At 41.2% G+C, this 16,929-nt stretch overlaps 4 protein-coding genes across 7 annotated transcripts in view; 3 read left to right on the top strand and 1 right to left on the bottom strand.

Annotated features, from left to right (window-relative positions):
• Positions 1 to 1,736, top strand: part of hectd1 (HECT domain containing 1) — a 36,782-nt gene extending 35,046 nt beyond the window's left edge. For all 3 annotated transcript variants that reach the window (XM_083792227.1, XM_083792229.1, XM_083792228.1), the window contains exons 43-44: positions 314 to 458; positions 903 to 1,736. In XM_083792227.1, the coding sequence (XP_083648353.1) occupies positions 314 to 458; positions 903 to 1,040 (283 nt within the window). In that variant the 3' untranslated portion in view covers positions 1,041 to 1,736. The remainder of the gene's footprint in view (positions 1 to 313; positions 459 to 902) is intronic.
• A 1,355-nt stretch (positions 1,737 to 3,091) lies between these two features.
• Positions 3,092 to 5,406, bottom strand: ap4s1 (adaptor related protein complex 4 subunit sigma 1). 2 transcript variants are annotated; one of them, XM_083792253.1, is made up of 6 exons: positions 5,290 to 5,406; positions 4,577 to 4,722; positions 4,251 to 4,337; positions 3,701 to 3,769; positions 3,501 to 3,512; positions 3,092 to 3,390 (listed from the first exon to the last, which is right to left on the bottom strand). In XM_083792253.1, exons 2-6 carry the CDS (start codon positions 4,712 to 4,714, stop codon positions 3,262 to 3,264), a joined length of 435 nt encoding a protein of 144 aa, XP_083648379.1. In that variant the 5' UTR covers positions 4,715 to 4,722; positions 5,290 to 5,406; the 3' UTR covers positions 3,092 to 3,261. The 2 variants fall into 2 exon arrangements, with proteins under 2 accessions (XP_083648379.1, XP_083648380.1); XM_083792254.1 differs by lacking the exon at positions 3,501 to 3,512.
• A 257-nt stretch (positions 5,407 to 5,663) lies between these two features.
• Positions 5,664 to 7,270, top strand: hikeshi (heat shock protein nuclear import factor hikeshi). The gene is made up of 2 exons (XM_083792252.1): positions 5,664 to 6,172; positions 6,842 to 7,270. The coding sequence occupies exons 1-2, from the start codon at positions 5,840 to 5,842 to the stop codon at positions 7,103 to 7,105; spliced, it is 597 nt and encodes a 198-aa protein (XP_083648378.1). The 5' UTR covers positions 5,664 to 5,839; the 3' UTR covers positions 7,106 to 7,270.
• A 2,207-nt stretch (positions 7,271 to 9,477) lies between these two features.
• Positions 9,478 to 16,648, top strand: slc3a2b (solute carrier family 3 member 2b; the record flags this gene model as incomplete). The annotated part of the gene is made up of 8 exons (XM_083791620.1): positions 9,478 to 9,827; positions 11,019 to 11,209; positions 12,042 to 12,215; positions 12,520 to 12,614; positions 14,699 to 14,841; positions 15,371 to 15,680; positions 15,961 to 16,026; positions 16,110 to 16,648. The coding sequence occupies 8 exons, from the start codon at positions 9,478 to 9,480 to the stop codon at positions 16,458 to 16,460; spliced, it is 1,680 nt and encodes a 559-aa protein (XP_083647746.1). The 3' UTR covers positions 16,461 to 16,648.
• Between the last annotated feature and the right edge of the window lie 281 nt (positions 16,649 to 16,929).

Genomic DNA, 16,929 nt, shown 5'->3' on the forward strand with positions numbered 1-16,929 from the left:
AAGGCTCATTCATAGTCTGGATTTTCGGTGGTGAGGTGACCACCGAACTACAACATGACGCCACGAGCCGCGGTGAAGAGCAAACCACCGCCACCGCCCCAGCCCTTCTCTCTGTTTTTACTCACCACCGCTCAACGTTATTTCAGCTCCGGTGGTCACCTCACCACCGGAGTGGTGGTCACCCCACCACCGAAAATCCAGACTATGAATGAGCCTTTAATGTTTCCATTGTACTCAATTCATCAGTCTGTGGATATGAAGATGGTCTGACTCCTCTACTCTCCCCCTCTCTTCCTCCTCTCCTCTCCTCTAGTCCTGGCTTCATGAGGTTTGTCAGAGTTTTATGTGGAATGTCATCTGATGAGAGAAAAGCGTTTCTTCAGTTTACCACTGGCTGCTCTACTCTGCCCCCTGGAGGTCTGGCCAACTTGCACCCCCGGCTCACTATAGTCAGAAAGGTAAGTAAAGAGTTCACACTTAATGTTTTAGTTTATCACTTAAGTAAGGGGTAATCAATGATGACCCTGCAGTTATGGACAAATAATACACAATATGGATTCTAATTACCAGAGGGTATTGCCTCTGGGAGCATTGTTTGGATTTGATTATCCTGCTTACACCATGGACACTTACCGGCTATAAAAAATGAATTAGTCTTTATTCATATTTTATAGTAATACACTCTTTGAACAGAAACTTTGTGTTGACAGTTGACACTATCGTCATCAACCTTGGAATAAACAGTACCTCACTACTAATATGTATTTTAGCGGTGGCATTCTAACACAGACACAGCTGGCGCCGGGGAGAACAGGAAAATGTACAATGAACCTACAGTGCTATGCCTCTTCAATAATATAACGTTTAATAAATCTTTTCTCTCTTTCCGTCTGTTCTTTCAGGTTGATGCAACAGACTCTAGTTATCCATCAGTCAATACTTGTGTTCATTACCTGAAGCTTCCGGAATATTCTTCAGAGGACATCATGAGAGAGCGCCTCCTCGCGGCCACCATGGAGAAAGGCTTCCACCTCAACTGAGCGCGCTCCGTCCACTCCCTGCTTTCCCATCACGTGGCTCATAGCCAAGCCGGCCAATCAGATGGCCAGTTGAGCAGCTGCTGATTGGACGAAAAGGACGCAGAAGCCTAATTTTTCTAAAAAATACAAAAACAAAAGCTGCCCCACCCGCCCCCCCAACCTGTCATTTTCCTCCTCTTCATTCTGCTTCTAACGCTCTCACTCTGTTTTTTCTTTTTTTTTTCTTTTTGCGTTTTTCTTTGAGTATTTAACGTTTTGGATGTTTGGAGTTTTTCACTTTAATCTGATCTACAATCAGGCACACTTTTTATTTTCTACTTTCAGTTTTGCTTCCCTTCCCTATTTTATTCTGTGTGAAAGTTTTCCTGCCAGAGGGATCAGTGTGTTGCCGTAGAAATGCTGGTTTAAAAGATTTAAACTGCTTTCCTTCTCTTTTCTTTGTAAAGTAGAAACATTTATTTAACTCGAGTTCAAACATATTTTCAAAATGTGAACGCTCCAAAAAAAGAAAAACCTACAAAAAATATAATAATAAAAAAAAATCATTCAAATATTTGCTGTGTACAACTCATCTTGTTACAGTGGTGACGGGAATAAACAAGTGTTCCGCACAGACGCGATGTTTCATCATCCAGGACAGGTCTGTGTAGAAATGGGTCAAGTTAAAGCTGCACTACGTAACTTTCCTCTTCTACCCCGGATTTGAACTTGTTTCTTACGCAAGTGCTGACATGAGCCTGCCTGCTTCCTCGGGATAAATTGAATCTTGACTGTCAGGTCAAAATTCGTGTCAGATCCTGTCTTTGTGTAAGACATGACCTTTGACACGATCTAAATGTCTCAATAGAAGAGCAGGGAGACAAAATTAAACCAACTACTGTGCCATACAGATTGAAAAAATATATACATTTTGTAAAAAAAAACCTCATAGTAATTGGATCACTGATTCAGTAATTTCAAGGACCCAGTTTAATATGATTTTTGTCTCCACCAGGCCGAAGGCATGGGGAGAGAGTATGTTTTGCACTCTGTCCGTGTGTGTGCGTCCGTCCGTCACCAGCTAATCTCCGTTAGCTGGTGACTGACTTTGCGCACACACTCCCTCGATGCCAATGATGAACCTCTGCCCCATATTTTGCAGAATGGCCTGTTATAGCGCCACCAGGAGGCCAACTTTTATAAAACACATTTTTTGATATTACTCCAACAGATTTTGTCCAAAAATCCCGCAAATCGTTACACAGTATTTCTAGTCGTGTGCTCAAGACGGATCTGTCCGATATTTCATATTCCATCCTAATTGTTTTCAAAGTTTGCAGGATTGGCCCAAACTGAACAAACTGCCTCAAATCATGAACGCAGTGTGCAATTTACGTGAAACCTTTCACGCACTTTCCTACTAGGCTGAGGAATATATCCCACCCTTTTCACATAGGCCTGTTATAGCGCAACAGGTGGATTTTTGGAATAAAATGCCTCAAATCGTCCAATTGCCATCAAAGGTGTAAGAACAAATGGCCCTTTTGGCCTATTATAGCTTCACCAGGAGGCCACAACCTGACCTAGTCTGGTGGAGACCTGTGCCCCAGTCCAGTCTGTTACGCTGTAAAATCCCTGTGTACTTGGGCTGTACTAATGGAACCAAATGGACCCATAAGAGTTACAGATCCATAAGGGTCCATTTGTTTCCTAACTATCATTTTTCAAGGTGGGGACCACCTGGAACTCCCTCAAAGGCCCATGGGAATCCCGCATTGAGAACCAGAGATCTAAATGTAATGAGAGGACGCTATGGCAACAGTACATTGGAAGAGGCATACGTTAGTCCGACATACCAATAGTCGGACATATGTGGCCGGTTAAGACTCACCCATGGCTTCCGCGTGTGGGTATGGGTAGTTGATGTCAGATTATTGGGACGTTGCACCCAGTAGCAGTACACTTACACTAGTACCTTGACTCTAGGGTTTAGTATAAAATTTCAATGTATTATAAAGTACAGGACACAAAATGTGTTCAAAGTTCAACAGGAGTTAAGAACTAGATCTGTATGATGTTTTAAACTGCTTTTATTGAAAAATAAAAAATATACATAGTTAAATATACATAAGTCATATAAAAATGTCTTAAGGCTAAATGACCCAAGAAGAAACTAATGAGTCCTGAGTCAGATTAAAATTATTTCATGTTGAATTATATATTTAGATGATGTTCACATATCTCAGCCGTCAACCATCTTGTCAAGGGCGAGGAGTGGAGCCAGAATACGACTCCTGTTTGTCTCAACAACATGGCCACCAACAATGATCTCATCCAGAATCACATGGACTCTATCCAAGTTAAACATGATCTGATAAGACAGTCAAGGGGATAGATTGATATGTTTGAGTACACACATAAATCATAGATACTGTACATTAATTTATTAAATGGTACTACTGTGTGCTGATTAAAGGATACATCCAGTTCACTCTGGGGAAAACAGAGCAGGTCATTAGTTATTCTTGTGGTTTGGCAACAAAACTAGATCACTATGGTAATCCAGCATCGTCTGGGCTTCACATTAAAACAGATCTTCAATTCTACCAGAAAATGTTATGGTAGAATATGAAGTCATCACAACCTGTGAGCTTTTGCATTCTGACAATTATAGTACTTACCACACAACTAAAGTATTTGTCCAAAACTTCCACAAAGTTCTGGATGAGTTCATAGATTGACAGCTCATTCTGCAGAGAGAGACAAACAGACAATTCTATGAGTGTGTTTCACTCCCATCACTTTATGTGGCATCCATTGTTGTCACTGTTATGTTGCGACTCATGAGCTTGTAGAACTTTTGCTCATTTGAATTTTTTTCTATTTGTAGATTTTTCTACCTGTTGTGCCCAAAATAAGGACACTAGTTTAAAAGTGGTTAGAGACAATAAAAAACCCTGGTGGCATTAGACTAGCATAGCGACACAATCTATATTCAATATATAAACCATGCCTACTGCTATGGAAACCAATCATGATGCCATACCGATGTGAAGGGCTGCCCTAAAGTCCCCGCATTGTGGTGCTGTATTTTTTTCTTTTTCTCCCACAGAATTATTTCCACCCAGTTTTTAGCCCATTCATTGAATTTAGATGTTATGTTGTTACCAGACTGACATATCAAAATACATTAGATTATTAGACTATGGTGGCATTGAACCTTGAACTGACCTCACTGTGTGTGACCCCAACCACAATGTAGAGAGCTGCATACTGACGATAGACCAGCTTAAAGTCCTGATATTCCACAAACGAACACTGAGAGAGAGAGAGGGAGAGATCATCTCACTGTCACTGACCTATATAAAATCTGAATTGGGGGTGCACATTTTTAATAATTCAATGAATTGATTGAACCTTTATCAAATGATCATTGATTCCAATGGTATATAATCAATGATTTTCCTGAGAACCCAAACTTCCCCCAGGATCAATACGTGTATTTATAGCAATTCATTGTTAACGTCCCCACTCGGAATGGACACAGACAGACAGACCTCATCTTTCTTGCGTGACAAACATGCTCTGACAACGTCGGTCTCCAGGGGAACTCTCCGGCTGTGTTCCAGCGGTTCGTAGTATCGACTCAGCCTCGTCTGACCTTGTCTGTTCAACATCAGCACAAACTTTATCATGATCACAGCTAGACAGACAGACAGACACACACACACAGAGAGAGAGAGAAGTGTTGATGTCAACTTTATTCAGCTTCATTAGCTTCTGCTTACTGTTGGTAGAAGAACACTTTGACCAAACCAACATGACACTGATTATTTACAACACATGATGTTGGTAAAATGGCGACTTCGTTGTAATTAATGGATAATACAGTCTGCACATTTATTAATTACACCAGATCCCTTCAATCAGTAGTATTCATTCAGACAGTAGGCCTAACTATACTGTAGATACATGCATTCATTCAGACAGTACATTCGGATATATAGCTAATTTTAGACAGCATCCATTCACAGTAGACTAGACAAGTTAGACAAAATGTAGAGAAATGTATTAACAAAACCATTGCAGTAGGTGTGTGTGTGTGTGTGTGTGTGTGTGTGTGTGTGTGTGTGTGTGTGTGTGTGAGTGAGTGTGAGTGTGTGTGTGTTCTGCCCGTGTAGCATTGACTATTCAACGCCATGGCAAACCAAACAGACATTGTCAGACCCAGACCTGTGTTACATAAGCACAAATATTAACTTCTACTCACCACTCAGTCTAATGAGCTTTATGATAATAATAAATACAAATAAATTGATGTTTTATCTGATCAACATTCTAGAAGCTACCATAACAGACCGGAGAGGCGGCGTCACATTAAGAGCTGTAATCTGATTGGCTACGCTCCGAGTAAACAGCCTGACGTCGCAAGGATAACAAGTCAATAGTCGAGCAGAAGGTTATTTTTTTGTTTAATAAATTATTATTATAAATGTATAAAGTAATACAAAAACGTGAAGTGTTGCCCTATAAAGATGTTAAACCTGTTTAACGTGGGCTGAATTAAAACATAGGCTAAAAAACTGGTAAATGTATAAACAGTGTTTACAAACTAATCAATTATCGAGCTATGGATCGATTAACTGTCATGGTAGACTGCTGAACAGAACAAGTGTGTTTGTAACCTTAGAGTATAAATTTGTAACGAACAGAAGAGGATTATTATTATCATCATCATTGGTTTTGTATTAGTGTTGCTTCTGCTGTTACTGTTGTCATTGTCGTTACTATTGTAGCTCGTACAGCTGCTTTCATTGGGGATGTTCGGCTGTCTGGTCGCGGGTCGGCTGGTCCAGACGGACCCGGTTCTGGTCTCGGCCGATAAGTTCTTGTTCAACCTGACGGACTACGAGCAGGTGAACCACGTGGTGGTGTTCATGCTCGGCACGGTGCCGTTCCCCGCTGGGATGGGCGGCGCCGTTTACTTCTCCTTCCCGGACCCAGGTTCGGGCGGCGCGGTGTGGCAACTGCTCGGCTTCATCACCAACGACAAACCCAGCGCCATCTTCAAGATATCCGGCCTGAAGGCCGGGGAGGGCGGGGCACATCCTTTCGGGACCATGTGCGGTGCCGCCGGACCGTCCGTAGCTCAGGTCGGCAGTGGTGGGGAGGCAGGGGATGGGCTTTGATTGATTGATTGATTGATTGATTGAAGTATTTATTAACAGTTTGCAGAATTACAGTAGCCTACATGTCAAGCACAACTCGATACAAAAACTGTTAACGGTGAGTGGACGACCCAATAAAGCACTACACTTGTTTACAAGAGGGTCCACCTGTTCAATTCATCATAAATAGAAAGAAAGTAGGCCTACTCTACAAATCCTATAAAAAAAACATAATTGGTATTTGGCACCAACAGTAATTATCATTAATTCGTGCCCATATATTTTATCATGAGCATTAGTGGTGACCAATTATATGAAGATATATATTGAAAGTCGTCTTGTAATCTTTGAAATATTTATTTATGTATTTGTTAATTATATTTTGATAGTCTCACTCTGCAAGTAACTAAGTTATCAAGTAGGCCTACTGTGGACTGGAGTGAAGTAGGACAGGGCCGATTCATACTCATTTTCAGTAGCACCAAAGAGCCGACTTTAGGACCCGCCCCCCCCCCCCGAACCTAAAATGACATTGTAGGCTCTACAGTGCTGAACTGACTTTTATTCGGCTCTAAAATAGGAGTTTGAATCGGCCCTAAGAGTAGGCCTACTACAGTAAATGTACGTGTAGTTACTCAGTTTCCACCACTGCAGGTGGGTGTGTCTGTAGAGCCTCTGGATCAGCTGGTCCAACAGACGCCGGTGTCCACGGCTGCCGTGTCCAACTTGGACTCCTTCCTGCTGTTCACACAGAAGATGTTGGACAGTCTGTACAACTTTGCCTCGTCCTTCGCTGTGAGCCAGGCTCAGATGACCCCCGAGCCCTCGGAGACCTTCATCCCTTCCAGCTGTGTCCTCCGCTGGTACGAGAACTTCCAGAGACGCCTGGCGCAGAACCCCAACTTCTGGAAGAGCTGAGACAGCAAAGACTAGACACAAGTGTCTTCTATTCTATAGTGCCTACATGTCCATTAGGTCTTTCTTTATATTTAAAAAAGAAAAGAAAAAAAGTTTACAGTGTTATCAGCGCCAAATAAATCATTATCAGCAATTTGTTTTGGTAGAAAAAATACCTATTCTGTAATAAACTGACAAGAAAACATCTATAGGGTCTGGAACTTTAAATGTAGTGACTGAAATACTTTAAAGGAAACATTAACCACTTAAACCCTATACAGTTGTTCAACAACTGTCTGTACTCGGCCTCTCTTCGCCGGACATGCCAATCTACAAGCCCTTCTTCGCAGAACATGGCGATCACAATGCATCGCAAGTTGACACGTGAGCTGTTTTTGCTGAATGCTCACCTATTGTCACAGAATGATTGCTTATTATGACATGCCCAGAACAGAGATTATTATTATTATCCTTTATTTACCCAGGGTAGTAGCTGAGCACAAGTGCTCATTTTCAGCAACGCGCTGCACATAGAAACACACACACACACACACAGTCTTATACTGTTGGCCACTAAGCAGCTCCAGGGGGAGCAGTTGGGGGTTCAGTGCCTTGCTCAAGGGCACTTCAGCGGTGTTGGGTGAGTGATGACAATCACTTCCCCACCCAGATTTGTCCTGCCTGTCCAGAGAATCGAACCGGCAACCTTTCGGCTGCAAGGGAGATGCTAGGGCTCATGTGGTTAACTACTGTCATAAAGCTGTCTTAACCAGTAAGACGCCTGAGGGTGAGAAGCGCACGCATCCGCCTCGTTGACGGCAGACTGCCCAGGAGTGTACAGGGTTTGATGAGGTCAGATCAACATGTGGAATGTCAGAACAGGTCAGCTCCATACAGTATATGGAGATCTAAGGGTGGTAGTGGGCACGAACGTGCTGCCGTCGTGAACGTGCACAATGATAGTCAACGGACCAGCGCGTTCATGTGTTTGGGTCCACGCTGCAATACCAAATTCGGCCACTATGTCCATTTCGCCTCAGGGTTTCCTCTGGGTGCCGTCTCTATTCATATACTCTAAGGTATAACTCAAAAGGGAGACATCGAAGAGGAATGATGGATGGGGAGGGATTAACATATTATGGATATCCATAATCCATATATTGAGATCTAAGGGTTAGGGTTAGATGAGTTGCTGGTCATTATTGATGGCATCAGGGATATTAACAAATTAATAAGAGAATAGCAAGAAAATCAAATCAAACAAATACAAAAAATACGGAAGACAAAGTTAATGTAAGTGGCTTATCAGGAACAGTCAATACGCTTATCATTCAAGGTATAAACAGGGTGGATACTAGGTATAGTATTAAATATGACATCCATATACATTTGATGCATATACAAAACTAAGTTCATGGGAAAATGTTTGAAAATAAATAAAACATAATATAGGCATAGTGTGAGCATTGGGGAAAAGCTTGAAATTAAATGTTGATATAAGGGCATGATATTGTTGCATGAGGTGTTGGGTATACTAAAATTATCAAGACACCTGTTTTGATTAATGTGTAATAATACATATGAATAACTGAATATCCTAATTTTTACATACAAATAGAAATTAGCCTATATGTCACATTATAGGCTACTAAATGTGTTATTCTGCTGTTGTTGGGAGGAATAGGTGGCCATTGCTTGTGATCTAGACAGAGCTCAAAATAGTTGACTTGAGAACCAACCAACCACTCATAATGTGGTATACTTTCAAATAAGAAAATAGCCTACACAACTGTGCCTCTTGCGGAGAGGGTCGCCATCTTTTCTGCAGTCCCCCCTTGATATGACGCCATAGCCATATAGAGCTATGGTCCATGCACTGCGGCAGTGTAATGCTGTTACACAGTAATTGGTGACATGTGATAATGTGATTAAAAGGGGTCGCTGTTTTGCAGCCATATTGCAATACTTGAAGTCACAAAATAGATAAAAGAAATATAATAATAATAAAAAACCCAGCCAGCCAGTACCCTGCCAGATCAAAGAGTCAAAATATAGATGTTCGGAGAAAGGAGGGGACAATTTTCAACGTTTTTACAACATTAATCATCATTGAAAAATATAATAAATATTCAACGAAATATTATTTTCAACCGCTAGCTTACAATTGATTTGCAGACAGGACAGAGTGTGACATAGCGACAGCGTCGCTGCAGCGACGCACCAGACAGACCCAACCCAACCCGACCCCATTGATGGAGTAGCTGAATTCTATGACCATGCTGACTCCGGAGTAACACCCCGTTCCGTTCCATTCAATTAACCAGACAGACTTAGACAGTCACGGGTGCGTTTGAAGGAATCGTGTCGTTTTACTGGAAGAAGTCGACGACGCCATGAGTAAAGAAGAGACAGAAGTGATGGGTAAGACTAAGGAGGAGACAGAGGTGCACATGCTGGGCAAAGAAGAGGAGACAGAAGTGGACACAATGGGTCCCACTACTGAGGAGACCGAGGTGGACATGATGGGCGGCAAGGAGGAGACAGACGTGGAGGCTGAGCTGACAGAAGCGGAGGAGGAGAAGCAGCCGATAGCCGGAGGAGGACAGGCCGGGAACGGGGATGCTGCAGCGTTTATTCCCGAGAAAAACGGAACGTTGAACGTGAAAGTACACGAAGATGAGGCTGAGAAGAAATTCACTGGTCTGTCCAAAGAGGAGCTGCTGAGAGTCGCAGGGACTCCTGGGTGAGATTATTTAATTGATTAAATGAATGAATTGATTGATTGATTGATTGATTGATTGATTGATTGATTGATTGATTGATTGTATAGAGCTATACCCTATATTGGTTCCATTGGTGATGGAATGTGAAGCCAGCCGTGGTTCTGTTTCTGTTTCTCTCTCTGTTTTACCTCCAGTCCTCCACAAATTACAATCCGCAGATTCCACACTGTCTCATCTATCTTCATATTATAAAGTATACTATGCTTGTTGCTGAGACATTTGGCCTGTCATTTTAATACAGAATAATACAATTACATAAAAGTTTCAAAATAAATATTCCTGTGTTGTGTGGAATAATGATCAATACCTCAACTGCATAACAAAAGCAATGCCCTGGCCTACCTGAACAAATTATTCCCACCCTAGCTGACACCTCCCCAAATGTGACACAGAACATATACATAAGGCATGCACTCTCACCCTCTTGTCTCTCAGATAAGTTAAATCAAATGTATTCATATAGATCTAATTTGTGTGTAGTCATGTGTGTAGTCTAGTCATGCGTGGTCATGAATGATGTGTGTTCTAAGCCCAGTAGTGTCTGAGCATGAGAAAATAGGCCTTATTTTAGTAATTTATAAATAATGATCAATTTGATTTGAATGTTATTGTTAAATATGAACAAATAAAGATTCTTGATTGTTCAATAAAAAAATAACTGGTAAAAGAATCCTTAAGAAAACAATCAATGATTAGTATTACAGCACTAATGTATACTGTCCTGCTTGACCTACCCTAGAGCTATTGTCCTGTTGCTCATATTGATTATAGCCTATAATTGTTTTTTAGTTTGCTGAACTCTTTTGTAATGTACAATTATAATTTGCTCTGCTGTATATTGCTGCCCTTATCTGAGTTCTGTTTGTCTGTATTTGCTATGCTCTTATTAATATACTTTATAGTTTACAACTTTACACAATAATTATTACAATTGTTTGCTTTCTTTTTTCTTTTTTTCTTTAAATGTTTTTCTTGATTACAAAATATTATTGTCCACATACATTAGATGGGGATTTGTCTTTGTTCTGAACTGCTTGAGTGTGGTCCTGTTGTCTTACTTACACATGTTGCTTGCTTAATCAGTCTTATATAAACAACAATGTAGGCTAACTGTTTCATACAACTAAAGCCTGTATCTTGTTATGCTTCAGATGGGTGCGGACACGATGGACCCTGTTGGTGTTGTTCTGGTTGGGTTGGCTGGGAATGCTGTTCGGGGCGGTGGTGATAATCCTCCAGGCTCCAGGCTGCAGACCTCTCCCTCAGATGAGCTGGTGGAGCTCTGGACCTCTCTATCAGATCACAAATATCCAAGCCTTCTCTGACACACAGGATCTCAAAGGTTGGTCTTTCAAAACTACACCAGGGTTGCAGTGGAACTGATTCGTAGCCCCAACCTAGTCAATACAGGCAGCTACACCGGGTTGCGTTTGCAGCAAAGTCATATAAATATCAAGAAATATATTCGGTATAATCATGCTCAACAATAACATTGTAATAATTTTGTTGTTGTTTTTTTTTTATTCTGCCGAGATGATACTGAATGAAATGATGGTAAATAGTTGCTTATACAGTTGAATAAAGAAGCATTTTAACTTGTTCATAGGTTTGGAGTCGTAACGTGGACTGTACATGGCATATGTATAGTGCATTTATATGTGTGAAGAACAGAGAGACTATATTCAGGACGGGCGTTTCCCCGCATGCATGGCATCAGATCTTACATACATTTCATGTTTTCTAAATTCAGAGCCATAGGTCAGTCCTATCTGTGCATGGTTAGCAGACTGACCTTGTCGGCATTGAAACCTTTCTGCCAGAACTTTTAAATGGATATGAATCTAGAGTACAATATCTGACTCCAAGTCCAATGAATTCCTGGGTGAGTACACACGCAGTTCTAAAAGTTGACGTGGTCTCTCGCTGCCACTCAACTGACTACTGGCCAATCACAGCGTGTCTTTTTTCGGGACTACGCTTCGCAAGGAATCTCTGGAAAATTGGGCATTTCAATTTTGACATGCGCCCCAGAGCCGGAAGAGGCGTCTACCTTTATATGTCTATATGGTTGGCATCACCAGACCTGAGGGAGTGGGAGGGGGCATGGCACACACCGTTTGCCAGTGATGGTGTTATGCACACTGACAGTCTGCTGATGCTGTTTCCTGCTGTAGGGGTGGAGAAGATGATTGACAGTTTGGCTAAGCTGAAGGTCAAGGGTCTGGTGTTGGGTCCGATCCACGATGCCCCGGGCGACGACCCTGTCAGTCTGAGGTTTGAGGACATTTCCCCCGAGGTTGGAACGTTGGAACAATTTAAAAGTGTCCTGACTGCAGCTCACAGGAAAGGTAAGATTATTTATAAAGTCTATAGCATTACATTTCACGTGCGGTGACCTGACTGCAGACCACTGAATAGGTATTTCCACCATGCCATTTAGTTATAATAATCAGAAATACTGTATGACAGCAGCAGGGTCCGTTCACAAAAACATTAAAAGTGACACCACACTATGCCCAGCAAATGTAATCATCAACAATCATCAAATGGATAACCATCCAAGGAAGGCCTTGGATGATTACATAATATATAAAAACAGAAATATATTCCTTGTTTTCTTTATGAATAATCTCTCTTTTCTTACTATTATAGGCATTTCTGTGGTCCTGGATCTGACTCCCAACTACCAGGGAACAGGGCCATGGTACTCTAACAGCAGTGTGACCACTGTGGCTGAGAAAATGAAGGTGAGGAAGCGGAGGCACAGTTATGTGTTTAATGTCAAATCTGCAATGCATTAAGACAATTTTGAGTTGACTCCCAAAGGGTAGCAAATTAGTAATTTAATTGTTTTAAAGTAGAGTCTAATAACAACGTGGCCTCCCTGTTTAGTTATCAATAGTAAGTTAGTTAGATTTTGGCATGAGTGATTTGTGTTTACACCAATCAAACAAACTGGACTTTGGGTTAAGTGTACACTGTACAGTACTTGGATCCGGGCCCGGGTCGCTGATGTGAAAGATCATGATATTGAGTGAATCGTTGTGAACAGAGTGACATACTTTCATACACAAAGACAGGCAGCCTCATTAAAATAGTTTTCCAATCAGTCACGGCTCAACTGATCACCACCTAGGCCTACCTACCAGCCACCCAGCAAAACAACAATATTGAATCTACAGATTCTTTAACCATGTAGGGATTCCAGGTGGTCCCCAGCTACAGTAATTGATGGAGAGTTGGTAACCAACTGGATACTTATAGATTTAACTTTTGAGAGTGTAATATGAAACCAAATGGAGCCTGTACGGGTCCATTTGGTTTCATTTTATGCTCTCAAAAGTTAAATTATGGTTAAATTACTGTTATCTGTTATCTCTCCTATGGTACCAACATACATAATGGAATTTTGGGCAAATTATTATCCAATGACAACAAAATATTCAAAGTTTTGGGTCTGAGAGGCTAAATCTCATCAAAATGGTGGTCCGTGGCTAAAACGTCAAATAAATAATGGACTTTTTTTTTTTTACTTAAATTTGTATTGGTTTTCAAGACAGGACAGACAAAAAACGTACAGTACACAACAACACCACAAACATACAAAGAAAAAAAAAGACAAAAAAAAAAAAAAAAAAGGCACCGACATTGCGTTTCAAATTTGTTACATAAATGTATCTAGGCATGTACTATTGCCTCTCATTCCCCCATACTCCAATAAAATGTTTACCAAGTATCTATCCTCTCTTCGAATCTTACCCCCCATCAAGTTTCCTAAATACAGAACATCACACTTCATAGGCACCTCATATCCCAATATTTTTTGTATCTGATCATGTATCATCTTCCAAAAATCATCCATTTTGGGACATTTCCAAAACACATGTGAGTGATCCACATTTACATCCCCACAACCTCTCCAACATTGTATCTGTTGCTTCAACTGCTTACTCTTGATTCTTGGTGTTATAAAAAATCTGCATAGTTCTGCTTCCCATTTATTTTTAATGTATTCCGTTGAATGACTGCCACTCATCAGAGTTGTATATATTGCTGATATAATTCGAATCTTTTTCCCTTTTTCCTTGGTATAATAATCCCTTAGTTGCAAATACCTGAAGAAATCATGTTTATCCAACATGTATTTGACACTCAAATCTGTGAAACTCTCCAATGCCCCATTTTTCTCCAAAACACACCATGCTGTCATTCCTCTATTACTCCATATTTTAAACTCCTTATCATGCTCTGCAGTTTTAAATGAACTATCAAATGCCATCCATTTTAAAATCTTTATATCCTCTTCTAACTTATATTTTTTTACTATTTTAAACCAGATCTCCAGTGTAAATAGGGTGATTGGATCCATACAGTGTTTTATTTTCTTAAACTTTTCCTTGTCTCCTATAATATTCTGAATGGGATGTTTTTTGAATTCCTTTTCCATATCTTTCCATTTTGCTATATAATCTGGTTTACACCAACATCCTACATATCGTAACTGGGCCGAATAATAGTACATTTTTAGGTTGGGAAGACTCATGCCCCCTCTTTCCTTTGGGAGTTGAAGGGTTTGAAATCTGACCCTTGGCCTCTGCCCGGCCCACACAAACCTAGAAATCATTCTGTCCCATGTAATAAATTGCCCTTGTGGGACCTCTACATGTAAGGATTGGAATAGAAAGAGCAATCTGGATAATACATTTATTTTAACAAATAATGGACTTTTATATGAAAATGGTTAAAAACCACTGTCCTAGACCAGTGGTTCTCAACCTTTTCTGCATTAGGACGATCCTAGCATGCTAACAATAGTGTTTTCTCTCGTCAGTCTGCTCTGGTGTTCTGGCTGAACCAGGGTGTGGACGGTGTGCAGTTGTTGGGAGTTGAACATGTGGCCAGTGTTGTTCCGTCCCTCTGGGCAGATATACGAGCCATCATACAGAACGCTACAGAAGAGAATTCCACCAAGAGGTGATTCCATTACTAAGCCTTTATCACAAGATCTACTGTGGAACAAAACTACAGTATTCATTCATGTTTTCAGCAGCACAATTTAAGGGTTTGACACGCATGCAGTGGGATTGGTACAGCCAAATGGACTAAAGCGAATGGTTCTAATGAAAAGAGACAACCCACAACTGGCTTTTTTGCTTTTTATATTATGACTTTTGACACCCACACGAGTTTCTGATGTTTTTGTATCATCATTTATTTTACTTTTACATGATTGATTGATTGATTGATTGATTGATTGATTGATTGATTGATTGATTGATTGATTGATTGAAAATTGTATTCACAGTTTGTAGAATGGGTACAGTTCAACAAAAGTACAGGTCAATACAAAATCTGCTACGAGGATAAAACCAGAAAAAGCACTACTATACTACTTACATCAAGGTCCTTCATTTTCAATTAATCAGAATACATGGTCGAAATACACTGCTGTGTGTCAGTGTTAAGGTCAGTCGGTTTCATTGTGTACTTCCTGTGTGTTCAGAGTCCTGATTGGAGTAACAGAGAAGACGTCGGCGGAGGACGTGTCCAATCTTCTCTCTTCTACGGGAGTCGACTTGCTTCTGTCGGGGGTGCTGAAGGCAGGCGGTGGCGATGCCACTGCTCAGTCTGTTCAGCACTTGCGCTCGTCCCACAACCAGAACCAGCTGGCCTGGAATGTGGGCGACCGGACCCAGGGCCACCTGGCTTCGCTGGTTGGACCGTCAATGGTCACGTTCTATCAGCTGCTGCTGCTCACCCTGCCAGGAACGCCCGTCTTCAACTACGGCGATGAGATTGGATTGGTTGATGAGGTGAGAATACTACTGTTTTGTGAAAACAGAAAAAGTCACTACACAGCGGGCTTTGTTTTAACCACTTGCATTTAAGTTTACTGTCAAATTGATTGTATATTTCATAAATTACTAACAATATATCCGCTAAGTGTCTTATTTATGGTCTTTATATGGTCTTTATTTCATTTCCTTTTTTATAGTTATTAAAAAAGGTCTTATTTGACCTCAACACACACACACACAGGTTCAGAACCACTGCCTTAGGTAACTGTTAATCATACCTATTTCTCTTTTAAAGGACACAATGTTTCCCAAGATGCTTTGGGATACTGTGGACCCGATGCAGCTAAATGGCACGCTAAAGGTAAATACAATACCACAGATGACTTCACAGCTTTGTTGTTGCACTATGCAAATAAAACTGCCTTGCCTTCCCTTCATTTGCAGGAGGAGACAGACCAGAGGTTTAACTGTCGCAGCTTCTTCAGCGCGTTGAGTGCGTTGCGAGACAAGGAACTTTCCCTCCTCTATGGAGACTTCGTACCACTCTTCAACTCCTCTTCCTCCATGGCGTACCTGCGGACCTGGGACCAAAGCCCCCGCTACTTGGCAGTGTTTAACTGGGGCGGAGCTGTAGAGAGGCTGGAGTTGACTGAACCGGGTCTTCCGCCGCAGGCTGTGGTGGTGCTGAGTACTAATGGTAGTTCTCTGACCCCAACCACTTCTGTAGACCTCAAAGCCCTCCAGATTGGCCCAGCACAGGCTGCTCTTCTCAGGTTCCCCTACTCCGCTGCATAGACCGGTGCAGTGGTTCTCAAAGTGAGGTCCAAGGACCCCCAGGGATCTTTTGTGGGAGTCCCTGGCACAAGATATTTTCTTGTGGGTCCATGGTCAAATACATATTTATTTGGGGGTCCTTGGTATGAAAATGTTTGAGAACTGCTGGACTGCAGGTAATGTATACTACTGTGTTGGTAGTGAGTGTTAAATTAGCCTTGGGTAGTGGGTACCCATGCAATGTTTTTTGTTTTGTTAGATTGATATGAAGTAGATTTATAGAACGTATTATGTGAATAGCTGCATTTCTCGTTTGTCATCAGACAATGGTATGCATGCTTAGATATTAGATAATGTGCAATGTTTCTTCTTCTCTATCAACTTATTGCTGTCTGTCATTATGCTGGTCTTCACTAAGTTTGAGCTGGGGTCTTTCTCCAATATCTCAGCTCACCCAGAAAAACAAAAACGTCTTTTGGAGCCATATTTC

This window comes from Protomyctophum parallelum, assembly GCF_964188405.1.
Source record: "Protomyctophum parallelum genome assembly, chromosome: 20".
Classification (NCBI taxonomy): domain Eukaryota; kingdom Metazoa; phylum Chordata; class Actinopteri; order Myctophiformes; family Myctophidae; genus Protomyctophum; species Protomyctophum parallelum.